This window comes from Colletotrichum chrysophilum (assembly GCF_026319265.1).
Source record: "Colletotrichum chrysophilum strain AFK26 chromosome Unknown scaffold_149, whole genome shotgun sequence".
Classification (NCBI taxonomy): Eukaryota; Fungi; Ascomycota; class Sordariomycetes; order Glomerellales; family Glomerellaceae; genus Colletotrichum; species Colletotrichum chrysophilum.
In genome coordinates, this window is record NW_026517436.1 from 100748 (window position 1) to 113201 (window position 12454).

At 56.5% G+C, this 12454-nt stretch overlaps 3 protein-coding genes across 3 annotated transcripts; 1 reads left to right on the forward strand and 2 right to left on the reverse strand.

Moving 5' to 3' along the window:
• Positions 1-102: 102 nt before the first annotated feature.
• On the reverse strand, positions 103-5306 carry COL26b_011745 (uncharacterized protein; the record flags this gene model as incomplete). The annotated part of the gene is made up of 4 exons (XM_053184406.1): positions 103-4459; positions 4514-5031; positions 5090-5175; positions 5252-5306. The coding sequence occupies 4 exons, from the start codon at positions 5304-5306 to the stop codon at positions 103-105; spliced, it is 5016 nt and encodes a 1671-aa protein (XP_053031680.1).
• A 2073-nt stretch (positions 5307-7379) lies between these two features.
• COL26b_011746 (uncharacterized protein) lies at positions 7380-10019 on the forward strand (the record flags this gene model as incomplete). The annotated part of the gene is made up of 2 exons (XM_053184407.1): positions 7380-7737; positions 7810-10019. 2 exons carry the CDS (start codon positions 7380-7382, stop codon positions 10017-10019), a joined length of 2568 nt encoding a protein of 855 aa, XP_053031681.1.
• Positions 10020-10436: 417 nt separating this feature from the next.
• Positions 10437-11993, reverse strand: COL26b_011747 (uncharacterized protein; the record flags this gene model as incomplete). The annotated part of the gene is made up of 1 exon (XM_053184408.1): positions 10437-11993. The coding sequence occupies one exon, from the start codon at positions 11991-11993 to the stop codon at positions 10437-10439; it is 1557 nt and encodes a 518-aa protein (XP_053031682.1).
• Positions 11994-12454: the final 461 nt, after the last annotated feature.

The window sequence follows — 12454 nt, forward strand, 5'->3', positions numbered from 1 at the left end:
TTAAAAGAAAGGAAACCAAAATGAAAGACAGGTCATAGCTTAATAACATCTTGAAATAACGATGATGACAATAATCATGCTGTTTCTGCGATTGTTTCGTCATCAGAGGGGGTTCGTCCACTTGGGCAGCGCATTCCATTTCTTGTCAAAGTCTTCAATGGCCTTTATGAAGTTCTGGCGTTCCTTTTTTGTGGCTGTCACCGCCGCTGTATCCTTGGGATCGTCTTTCCACTTGTCCTTCTCTGCCTGCGATGCCCACAAGTTTTTCATCATGGGAAGGAAATCATTGACGAGGCCCTCGGTCTTGGATACCATTGTAGTGTACTGGCCTTTCATATAAGTCTCCCACTCGGACTTGAGGTTCTGTTTCGACCATTTCAGGTATCCAGTGCGCTGGTTTGCTTGCAGCAGGGTCGAGTCGAGGGCGTCGAGTATCTTGCCTATCCGGTCTGTCTGTTCCTTCATGGTTGTCCTAATGGTCGAGTGGTCCTGGTACAAGCGTGAGCCCATCGTACTGCGGAGCCTGGAGAAAATCTTTTTGGCGTCTGCATATTTCTCAATCTTCTTGGTCCAGGACGTCGTCTTCCAAGGGTTATTCGCTCGCCAGGCGCTCGTCTTGCTAGGCGTGTTGATGGCAGACTCCAGGGCGACAAAGTCGTCTGGTTTGAACGTCCTTGTCGGGAACTGCGCCGCAATGTGCTGGATGGGGGTCCAGGGTTTGCCGGGGCCGCCGCTCGTGGGTTCGGTGCCCCACGCGAAAGCGGGAACATCCCATAGCTCGTTGACATATTGACAGAAAGAGACGGTAGACCCCTGGGCCGCACCTGGCGTCGGGTCGGCCAAGTTGGACTTCTTCTTGTCAAGCCACTGGAAGAACTGGTCAATCATCTGTGCCTCGAGGACGTGCTCGGTGTGATACTGGACGTTGGCGGCGCGTGCCGTCAGGGGGTCGCCAAAGTTAAAGTTGCCGCAGTCCGCGGGGTCTTCCCAGCCCCAATCTTTACCTTTTCCTGCAAGTTCGCCGCCACGGGGAAAGGTGTTTGTTATGTCGTACTTCATTAAACAAGCCTTGACATTTTTTTCATCGGCTCTCTTGTCTAGTATGTGCAGTAACTCCTCATCCCCTGCCCGGTGGCTTTGATTGAGCTGATGAGCATGGTACTCGGCGGCGATAGCGTTTTCATCAATGGTGGACGTTGGAGTCAGCTTCTCCTCCCTCTTGCGCTTCTTCGCGTCTTGCCAGACGCCTCCTTCGTTGCCCTCTTGTAGGGAGTCGTATGCTTCCTTGCACGTGATGCCCTCTTCGCTGTCTTCAGAAGGGCAGAAGAACTCGCCGATCGGGAGGCTGAACGCCGGACCGTATACACCACCTCTCTTGACCAGAGACGAGATGTGTCCGGCGGAGATGTCTCTTGTGCGCAGGTCGGCGTCGAGGCTGGATACTAAGTTCGCATCGAGGGCTTCGTAGGCACCGGCCTCGGGGACTCTCGACCTAGATACGTTCCTGGTGATGTCCTCTTCTTCGGCGCGGCCCTCAATGAAGAGCGGGTCTCGACGTCGGAGACTTCTCTTGGAAGGTATCGGGCCTAGATCGGGACAAGTGCCGCCCTTGATGATGGTCCTCTCCCACTTGTCCGTGAGGTCGACTTCACCACCAGACCAGCCGGTACCGAACGGGTCGGGCGCCGTTGCTCTCGCGAACAAGCGAGCGCCGACATCAAGACCGTACGTGAAGGGACACGTTCCCGAGGTCGAGATGCCCGCTGCGAACTTGGTCGTCAGGCTGACCTCGCCCACGACTGCGGCTGCTGCTGGAGGAACGTCCCACCTTTCGACGAAGCGAACACCAAACTCCGCAGCGGCTGACAGCTTGAAGGTGACATCTCCAGAGGCTGTAACACCTGCATAGAACTCGGGCTTTTGGATCCCCGAGAAGTCGCCTGTCCGATCGAGGCTTGGCTTGCTGTTGTCGATGAGATCGGGTTTGTAGGCGCTGGCGTCGGGCAGGACTTGGCGAACTTCCCACTTGGCAATCTCGAGCTTGGTCTCGATCAAGCCAGCCATTCCGAGGGAGGCGTCGATGCTACCCTCGACGGTGAGCTGGGGACCGATGGTGGCGATTCCGGGGATCTTGAACGAGGCACCGGGGAATGGCAAGTTGAGAATGACCTTCTTCTTCTCGTATGTCACGCGGGCGAGGGCCTCAAGGGTGACCACGCCAGTAACCTTGCCCTTGTTGTAAAAGGTAAGGTAGCTGTTCTCGAGGTTGAGGGGCAGGGTGAGGCTCTCGACGATGAGGGTGAAGCCGAAGCTGGACTCGACCTCGATGTCGAGGACGGCCTGGCCGAGCAGGTGGCCGTCGTAGTTGACGCCCTCCACCGAGCCAGGGCAGTCCCACGACTCGTCAAACAACTTTGCAGTTACGCTGTCGTCGTACTTGTGCGTGAACTCGCGCTTGATCTCAGGCTTGACGAGGGCCGCCAGCCACTCGAGGATGCTCTTGCCGAACCACCGCTCGTGCAGGTCCCGCGAGGCAATCTTGTCAAGGTGGAAGTCGTCGCGGAACTCTTCCTCGAGCCAGCGCACCGGGTTCCCGCCGACATCTTGAAGCGTCCGCCTGGCGAGCCTCTCGTTCCCGTGTACGTCTCGCTTCCGGCTGACGGACCCGGCGACAATGTTGTCCCAGTAGTCGTCCTGATTACTGTAGTCGATGCGCATCTGGGTGTTGCCGAGATCGCGCGGCACGCGGCTGAAGTCGTAGTCGAACGTCAAGTCGTAGACGACAGGCTCGAGGCCGGCGAGATGAGACAAGTGACGGGGCAGCAGCTTGGCGTGGTCTCTGCTAGGTGCCGGCGCCATACTCTTGGCGACGGCATACTTGCCCGGGCCACAGCCTCTGGGCATCTGGAGGATGGTTCCCGGGACGCCGTGGCCAAGGCCGATCTTGTGACAGTTGCTGTCTGGTGTGTGGTCGTTGCAGACCATGCGAACGGTATGCTCGCCCTCGGAGATGGAGTCGTGGCAGTCAAAGACGTCCCAGTGGGATCCGTCGCGCTTGTCAAGCGAGATCTGGAGCGCCTCGGGCGAGACGAGCACCACGAACTGGAACGCGGCCTCGTTCGGGTCGTTGTCGCCGTCGGCCGACGTCTTGTCCGTCTCAAGCGTAAAGTCCGTATCGGAACCGCCCTCGGGCGGGTGCTCAAACAGGTTCTTGAGGTCCACGGGCAGGAAAAGGGGCTCGCCGTCCGACTCGCAGCAGAACGTGCGGACGCGCGTCGTGTGGATGCCGCAGTTGTCGCTGCCGCCAAAGTACGAGTCGGTGATCTGCACCGTCTTCATGTCCGGACAGTGACCGTCGAAGCAGTTGCCCGGCTTGCCGTACCAGGCGCAGTTCTTCCACTTCTCAACCTCCTTCTCGGGGCAGCAGTACAGCTTCCGCGTGTCGAGGTCCAGCTCGTCGAGAACCTCGAGCAGGACCAGACCAGTGAGGGCAGCGAGCGGGTACGCGCGGCCGACCACCCGCAGGATGATCTTGGCGACGTCGTCGAGGATGTCGAGGACGGTTCCGGAGAAGGTTAGAGGCAGCTCGCCGCTGTGGCACTGCTCGCCGACGCCGCGCCACTTGCAGATGTTCTTCTCGCCGAGGGAGCTCTTGCAGCAGTGCGCCATCTGGCCGTCCCAGCAGTCGTGGCCGCCGCCGTACTTGCTCATGTGCGTCATGACCTCGTCGTCTTTGCAGTAGCCATTGCACCATCTTGTCTCGCCGCCTCGCCAGGTGCACGACTTGGGGTCAGGGGCGCCCGACAAGGGGCAGCAGAGGGTGCTCTTCTTGTCATCGCCGCATTTCTGGTCGGTGATTTTGATCTCGCCCGCCTTGCAGTCTTCAATGCCGCAGCTGGAAACGTAGCACATTTCGTTGGTGCCCGTCCAATTCTCGTCGCCCTTATCGATCGACTTGAAGTCGCCCAGGGGCTTGGGGTCCAGGACGACAGCCAACGCAGACATCTCGGCGTCGTCTTGGTCGATGGCCCAGATGAGATAGCCGCCGAGACCGAGCTTGGCCGCGAGGTCCTTTTTCTGTTTGAACGTCTCCTTGTCGTCAAACGACACCCACTGGTCGGTGTTCCAGGTGATGTACTTGACACCGGCTTCCTTGTCGTGGACAGGCTTGATCTTGTTAACTTTGATGACCTCCTGGATCTCGCGGTAGCTGAGGATTCCAGACTCGCCACTGCACGCTCCTTTGGTGGCGCCTCCCTTGAAGAGACACCCGGGCTTGTTGCAAGACGGATCAGCCAGCTGGAACGCGCGACCGTAGAAGCCGAGTCCCATGTTCAGCTTCTTGGCCGGGACGTTGTTTCTCCAGAAGAGGTCAAACGCCAGGCTCATCTCGGTCAGGTTGGTGTGGCCGTAGATGTGAGACCCGATCGGGTTATCACGATCCCAGACTCCGTGAAGACTAGAGACATGTGGTTAGTTGAGGTCCGAGAACAAAAGTTGTCGTCAGACTTACTCATATGACATGACGTTGACAAAATCAGTATAGTCAACTGACTTTAGGTCAAAGTGGCGCAAGTACCAGAAGCTCGTCGGCGCCGTGTAGGACACAATGTACTTGACGGGCTGCTTCTTGATCTCCTCCTGGAGCTTCTTGAGGAACTGAGTAAAGTTCTCGCCGTCTTCGGGGACACCACCGCGATCATCCGCGCCAGGGTATTCCCAGTCAAAGTCTACACCGTCAAAGGCGTACATACGAAGGAAGGACATGAGGTTGCCAATGAACTTGGACCGGTTCGCTTTGGTGCTGACCATGTTGCTAAACACCTTTTGTAAAGGGCCCGGATCGTTGTGTGTCCACCCACCAATTGCGATAATCATCTTGAGGGCTGGGTTCTTCTTCTTGAGGTCGGTGAAGTCTGTAAACAGCTTATCCGGCAGGTTATCCATCCCGACGATCTGTAAGTCCGGCATGATGAAGGCAAAAGAGAAGTAGAGATGGGTCAGGGAGTTGACAGGGATGTCTTTCAGGCCCTGTATGTCACGCTTAGTAAAACAGGTACGTTGCGAAGGAGTGGTCAAGTAAGCTTACCATATCCTGACACTTGGAGTCGTGTCTCCATGCCTCGTAATATCCAATGACACGGTTGAGCTGGTCCGACGCCTTGTCCTTGGGACCTGGCTGGTCACAGTTAGACTGGCAACCGCCAGTCGCTCCATGGTCTTCCTTGTCGCAGAAATCCCTTTATTTCACAATCGTCAACACTTCTCTTCTCTGTAGGCATCTTCATTACGCTGAATCTGTACATACTTTGTCATTCCGCAGAAACCCCACTTGCCACAGCAGACGTTCAGGGGACACTTCTGGCCAGGGACGGCGGCGTTCTTGCCGCATTCTGCCTTAGCATCGCAATTGGACCAGCACACCTCATTAGGAGAGATGCCAGATGTGCCGCAGGCTCTGTTGCGTGAAGAGAAGAAATGATTAGCCTCTATTCAAGAGCATGCGGGGATGAGGGTACCTACTCCTCGCCATAGTTGCACTGGCCAGTCTTCTTTGGACAGCAAGCTTTGTTCTTGCAAGGGCGGTCGGGGCCGCAGGTATAGTCATCTCCGCCGACTACCTGTCTCCCAAACAGGGAGGATAGCTCGGTGCGTCCTACTAGCGAAGACACGCCAGTCTCGAGTAACGCAAGAGGAACGATTTCACTTTCGTCAGCGTCAACGACATGGCTATTGTCGCGAGGAGCGACTGGACCAGAGCTGTCAGCACTGCAGACTGGCAACACATGGTCACGTCGGTTTTTGGCCGAGTAATCAAAGGGTCTGAAATATCGTTCATAGCGAGTCAGGATATGATGCTCTAATACTAGTCCAGGTCATTGAACATAGAATAAGGGGGGTTTACTTACGAGACAACAGCGCGGCACGAGTCGGGTAGGTCGGGAACTGCATCCACGCTGGCACTACCAGATCTTGCTGTGATGACTGCTCCAAGAGAGGGGTTAATGAAAGCAGACAGGAGCAGACAGCTCCACGAGAGCGGGGACCATTGTCGCATGGTCGCGCTTAGATCTGAGCCTTTAGGAGCTCTACCCAGCAACAAAGGACGTTACTCGAAGGAATGTGGTCCCCGATGAGAGAGAGAGGAGTGATCAAAGACTTGATAAAGAACGAAACAAAAGGAGATCCATTCGCAAAGATGACGAACAAAGTCAGCTAGCCGAAACATCTTTAAAGGAAAACAGACTGGGAAGACATACCGAGTAATTCGCACAGAGTGTCTCGTCTGACAAAACAGCTCGAACGGTGTTCTAGAGCAACACACACTGCCCCAGTTTCAGTCACAATCTCCACGCGAATCCTAAATCCACTTGCCCTGCATGTACTCTGAAAGTCAAACTAAGCCCAGGCAGCGAGTTCTCGACTATCTTGGTGGCTCACAAGGGTAACCTGCTCCGTACTTAATTTGGCATGCAGGGTCTTGGCAATGCAAATAGGGGTCTCATGGATGTCGATGTCAGAATACCATCGTCCTGTTTTTCCGATCAGCCGCTCGGAAATACTCTCCCATCTTTGCCTCTTATGTAGAGCGGGTCCGATCAGCGTGGGATTTCAAGTGTGATATCGTGATTTCGTGCATACTGCTGAAGGTTCGGTGTACTAAAAAGCGGGCGGGCCGCTCCATCAGCCCCCTGCAGGAACCATGCATGTAAGCAATATTGGGCCCATGTCTCGGCCAGAAGGTCACCGGGTTTGCATCTGTTTATCTCCCTTGATTGTTGGTTCTACAATGTGAACAAGCTTCTGTACGCCAAGACGTGACATCGCATCAAAATCTCACCTAATCACCAGCATCATTTCCGTTTAAGGCAGGCGATGGTGAGTTCCGTACCTGTACTACCTAAATACTTCTATATCCAAGGATGCACTCGGGTCAAGCCTGGACTGATAATCCTTGACAAGTTGGAAAAAGACTCTTGTGACCCGTTCTCTTGCATAGGGCGGTTGTATCTCGTTGTGTCTCGAACAGGACGACGACAAGTTGGATCGCCTGGACTCCCTTGATCCAAATTCCCCATCGGACATGGGCAACTGTTGTACACCTCCGTTGCTTTCTCTGGATTCATTGACACTTTCCGACATACTTATCACTCTGGCTGTCGCTCATTGCCCCTTATCCGTGTCTGGGTAAACCCAACTCTGCCTTCCTCCCTTGTTTGGACGTCTCAGTCTCATCAACTCACGATTCACTCTTTCAACTCCTGGTGAGAGAGAGAGGAAGACACGATCCATCAAGACTCATGGCTACCTTCAGGCGTTGTGTCCTTGGACTCGGTGTTCTTCTGAGCCCGAGCCCCAGCCCAGTCTCCGCCGTCAAGATGCTCTACGACGACAGTCTTCCTGAAGATCTGGATGCGGCATGTTCTGCAGCCCTCATGGCTGATGTCGCTTGTGATCCGCTCGTACCAGCCCTCCGTCATGACTTCTACTACCCGCCTGCCACCCTGACCCGTATGTGCACCGATGGCTGTGCTTCTGCGCTGCAGTCGTGGGAGAGCTCGGTCCGGTCTGCTTGCGGCAACGACATTGTCATTCCTGCCGAGGATGACCTCGACGCATCACCCATTGTGATCCCTGCCAGCCGCCGGTACACCTATGGCTTCACGTGTCTCAAAGAGAACGATGCCTTCTGCGGCCCCGTAGCCGCATTAGCAGCTTTCTTCACCAATCCTGGAGGTGAGTCTCCCGCGGACATGATATGTTGCGTAATTCTAGGCTTGCCAGCGCATTTCACTAACAGCTCGTCAGTTTCCGCCTTTAACTACATCAACGTACTTCCCGAGGGCGCTGTCAAGCCTGCGGATTGTGACCCGTGTCTCGCAGCCAGACTGCGCCTACGATCTGGGTCGCCCTACTTTGACGGCCCCGTCGTGGCCAGCGAGTCCATCTACCAAACCCTGACGTCCAGCTGTGGCATCACGGGCAAGCCTGCCACCACATCCACCATTGACTACTTCACAAGCGAGCCGCAGCCCACCGAGTCAGTCTGCGACGGCACCATGTACCAGATCCAGGGCGGTGACGATTGCTACAGCATTTCCAAGGCCCAGAGTGTCGGTACGGCGTGGATGCTGTCTGACAACCACCTCGGTGCTTATTGTTTCGAGTTCCCGACTTCGGGTAGTCTCTGCATCACCAACACGTGTAAGACTGTCACGGTGGCAGTCAACACGACCTGCTCAGCCATCGCTGCAGCTGCGAACATCACAGAGCCACAGCTGATGGCTTGGAACCCCGTCATCAACCCGGTCTGCTCCAACCTCAACATGATGAACGGCACCACGCTTTGCATCGAACCACCCGGACCCAAGCTTCCACCCGCTCAGACGACGAATGTTCCTCCGGTGACGCCCACCAGTGCTGCCCCGATCCCCTCCAACACGGCCATCGGATCTGACAAGCCCTGCGGCCGCTGGTACGAGGTCGAGGCTGGCGACTACTGCAACCTGGTGACTCTCAAGTTTGCTATATCTCTTGATGATTTCATGTTCCTGAATACAGGCATCAATGCCAACTGCACCAACCTCTTTGCACAGGAGAGCTACTGCGTCCAGGCGGTCGGAGACATCAACAACTATCCCGGCCGACCCGGATATGCCTCCGTCACCATTGACCCCAACGAGTCCTTCACCGGGGTACCCTTCACCATGTTGCCCAACGCCACCATGACCTTGGATCCAAGACTGACCCAGCTCCCGTTGGCTACCGGCGTCCGCGACGATTGTGTGTTTTACTTCAAGGGCGATGACTATCAGTACTCGTCTGACGTGTTCGGCTATTGGAACAGCAACTGTGAGATTGCAGCGTCCAACTACAACGTCGACTTTAACAGCTTCATCGCCTGGAACTCGCTCACGACAAACGTCACTGACCCGGCGTGCGTGTTCCAGGTCGGCCTGCGGTATTGCGGCTCCTGGGGTCTGCCGCCCACGCAAACCACCACCACTGAGGAGCCTGAGCCCACCGAGACCGGACCGCAGCCGCCAGCGCCGACGCACGAAGGCCAGCCGGAAGACTGTGACGGCTGGCACGTCGTGGTCAGCAGTGACTCGTGCCAGTCCGTCGCTGATAACGCCGGGATCTCTCTCGCCACTTTCTTCGAATGGAACCCGGCTGTGAGCGCAGACTGTACAGAGAATTTCTGGCTCGGACAGGCCTACTGCACGCATAGGGAGGGCCAGGGTATCAGCACCACGGCCTCGCAGTCTGCTTCAACCACGGCGCCGACGACGACGAAGCCCACTGCTCCGGCCCCCACGCATACCGGCCAACCCGCAGACTGCAACAAATGGGACGTAGTGATGGAAGGCGATAGCTGTGGTTCTCTGGCCAGTGATAACGGCATATCAGTTGAGCAGTTCTTTGCCTGGAACCCTGCTGTCTCTAAGGACTGTATCACCAACTTCTGGCTGGGGCAGGCATACTGTGTCGGCGTTTCTGGGGCTGGTTCTGGCGCCACAACAACCCCATCGTCAACCAGGCCTTCCACGACGGCAGCCCCGACCCCTCCCGCACCAACCCACACAGGCCAGCCGTCGGATTGCAACAAGTGGGACGTCGTGGTAGACGGCGACAGCTGCGGGTCCATGACCGCGGACAACGGTATCACGGTCGACCAGTTCTATGCTTGGAACCCGGCGGTATCCAAGGACTGTGTGACAAACTTTTGGTTGGGGCAGGCATACTGCGTCGGCCGATCTAGTGTCGGGGGTACCCCTACCACGACGCCACCAGCATCAACCACAGCGAAGCCGACACCACCTGCACCGACACATACCGGCCAGCCTGCTAATTGTAACAAGTGGGACGTCGTGGTAGACGGCGACGGCTGCGCTTCCATGGCCAGCGATAATGGCATCACCCTGGATCAGTTTTATGCCTGGAACCCTGCCGTTTCAAGGGATTGCGTGACAAACTTTTGGCTTGGCCAGGCGTATTGTGTTGGGGTTTCCAGCTAGAAGCCGCCGTTAGAATCTGTGAAATGGCTTGACTCTACGGAGGTGGGAAACCCATAGCTCGGGAGCGGAGAGGAGAGAGTGGTGTACAGTAGATGATCTTGTAACTTGTTTCGCAACTGAAGGTGTCTCTCATTCATTTTGATGGTACATGAAAAGTCCTGTCTCAAAGTGCCCGGTGTTCACCTGGGAGGCCGCTGTCGCGGTTGTGCAAAGACATCCCCATTGGGGATGGAACGATAAACGAGCCGTTTCGGCCGCGTCGGCTGTGTGTGCCTGTGTTGTTGCGTTGTCTGCCAACTCTGCTCGACCTGACTCACCAGCTGCTGTTGTACGGGAAATTGATGTTGCAATTTTGAAAAAGGTGTCAGACTTCTTGTTTGGAATACCGAGTGAAGGATCCCGGTTGTCGCCGCCGGACTAAATTGGGTTCGACGTGCTATTTCCCAGCAAATCGCGCCCTGCGGTAGATCGATACTTGTCCCATTCGAGATTGAGCCACTCCTGCCGTCCCAGGTTTTCGAACAGACTCATGACCTCGTCGCTGGGCCTCCAGTCGCCAACCTGCCACTGCACCACCGGTGGTGTTGGGGCTGCTGCAGCGGCATCGCTGTCCTTCTTGTCCTTCTCATCGCTGCGGCCGGCAATGAATTTTACACCCCATCTGTGACCCTTTTTCATCGGCAAGCCATATTTCTCACTGTCTCTGTCGTTTGAAGGGTCCCACCACAGGTATGTGAGCATCTCGGCGTCCTCGAGGCGCGGCATGTTAGGGGTAGTCAGAGACTTGGCAAACGCCGCAAGCAGGGGCTCCAGCCGCTGCCTGCAGGGCTCGGTGCGGAACATGTCTAGACGGTAGTCATATTCGTCGTCCGGATTGTCGCTGTACTCATCGTCGAGTTCAACATCCTCCTCCGTGTCTATTTCGAGAGGGTAATGTTCGTCTGAGATCGTGTACCCTCCTTCTTCAGAGTCGTGCGGGTCCTCGCCACCAGGGCCGACAAAGTACCACCGCCCGTCTGAGCGAAGGGAGTGGAACTCGAGCCGGAACCGCCGTATCTGTGACCACTGCTGGTGGGCTGGTACCTCGGGACTAGGGAACAGGTCCGGAGTGATCATAGCACGGATATCGAATAGGCTGAGCTGAGCACCGAGCTTGCACAGGCCGACAGACACAGGATCTTTGTCCGCCGGATGGATCAGATTCGGCCGGGCCACGGACTGGTCATTGTTGGGGCGAGAGAAGAATGGCCAGAAGTGCAGCGCGGCCCTGGTCAGACCGGCCGGGATTCTTCTTCCGCAGAGGTGCTTCTCCTGGTCCATGATGGCGGCGCCGAACTCGTGGCGGGCGTCTCGCAGGGGGCCCTCCCACGGCCATGTGTAGTGCTCGCGCATCACCCTACTGGGCATGCAGGCAGGCATGGGCCGCTCCCAGAACCAGGGGATAGTCCATTCTTGGACAGCTGGTAGGTGGACGAGGCACTGCAGCGGCACGAGGGGAGACAAAGGGCGTATGTCTGTCGCGTCTTCGGCACCAGAGCCGTACGCCCTTGACTTGATGATCAGGCGGCTCACAAAGGGCAGGTCGGGCAGTGTCTCTGGGTTGTGCAGCTGCAGGCGACGTGAATGATATCTGCGATGGTAGCATTCCGGCTCCTCTGGGTCGAAATTCTGCGGCTGGATTTCGATCTTGAGGCCGAGGCTGGCTGGCGGATCCTCGACCCGGTTGTAGGCGGCGGCAATCTGGTTGTAAAAGGCGCGAATGCGCACCGACAAGTGGGCGCTGATGGCGAGGGTCTCGTCGGCAGGTTCATGGCACGGCAATGGCTTCTCCGCAAGTTCGTCAACGAGGAGGAGCGGCAGCGGCAGATGATACTCGGAAACCGCAAACTCGAGATTGCGGGTGGCCTCGACGTCTGCCGTGACCTTTTCCAAGATGTCGCTCTCGAAATCCGGGTCCGTCTCGCGAAGCGGCATGTTGATTGATGTAATGTGGTGGATCAATCAGTATTGGAGTTGTTACTTTGCTTGGTGAACGGGTGGGGGAAGTGAAGGAGAAGCCTGGGATCAATGGAGAGGGAGAGGATGTGGACTTGCAGGTTCACATTGCGATTGCTGCGGGAGGGACAATTGAGTACAGCCTGCCTCTGGCGCGGCTTGGCGTTAGGGTCTCCTCAGCGCTGAAATGCCCTGTCCCAGGCCTGCATGTAAGCGCGCGCACCTGCATAAGGACTCTGCAGCACCATCACACGTCTCAATGCTGATCATACACATACCCACAGCGACAGGTCGGATACGGCCATGGAGTCATTCGGACATGGTCGCGATGGAATGCAATGGTGCATGACTATTAACGTCTGCTGTGACTGATCAGAGACGTTGGGAATTAAGATGGGGCTGACTAATGATAGCATGTGGAGATAGTTGGATTGCGTGAG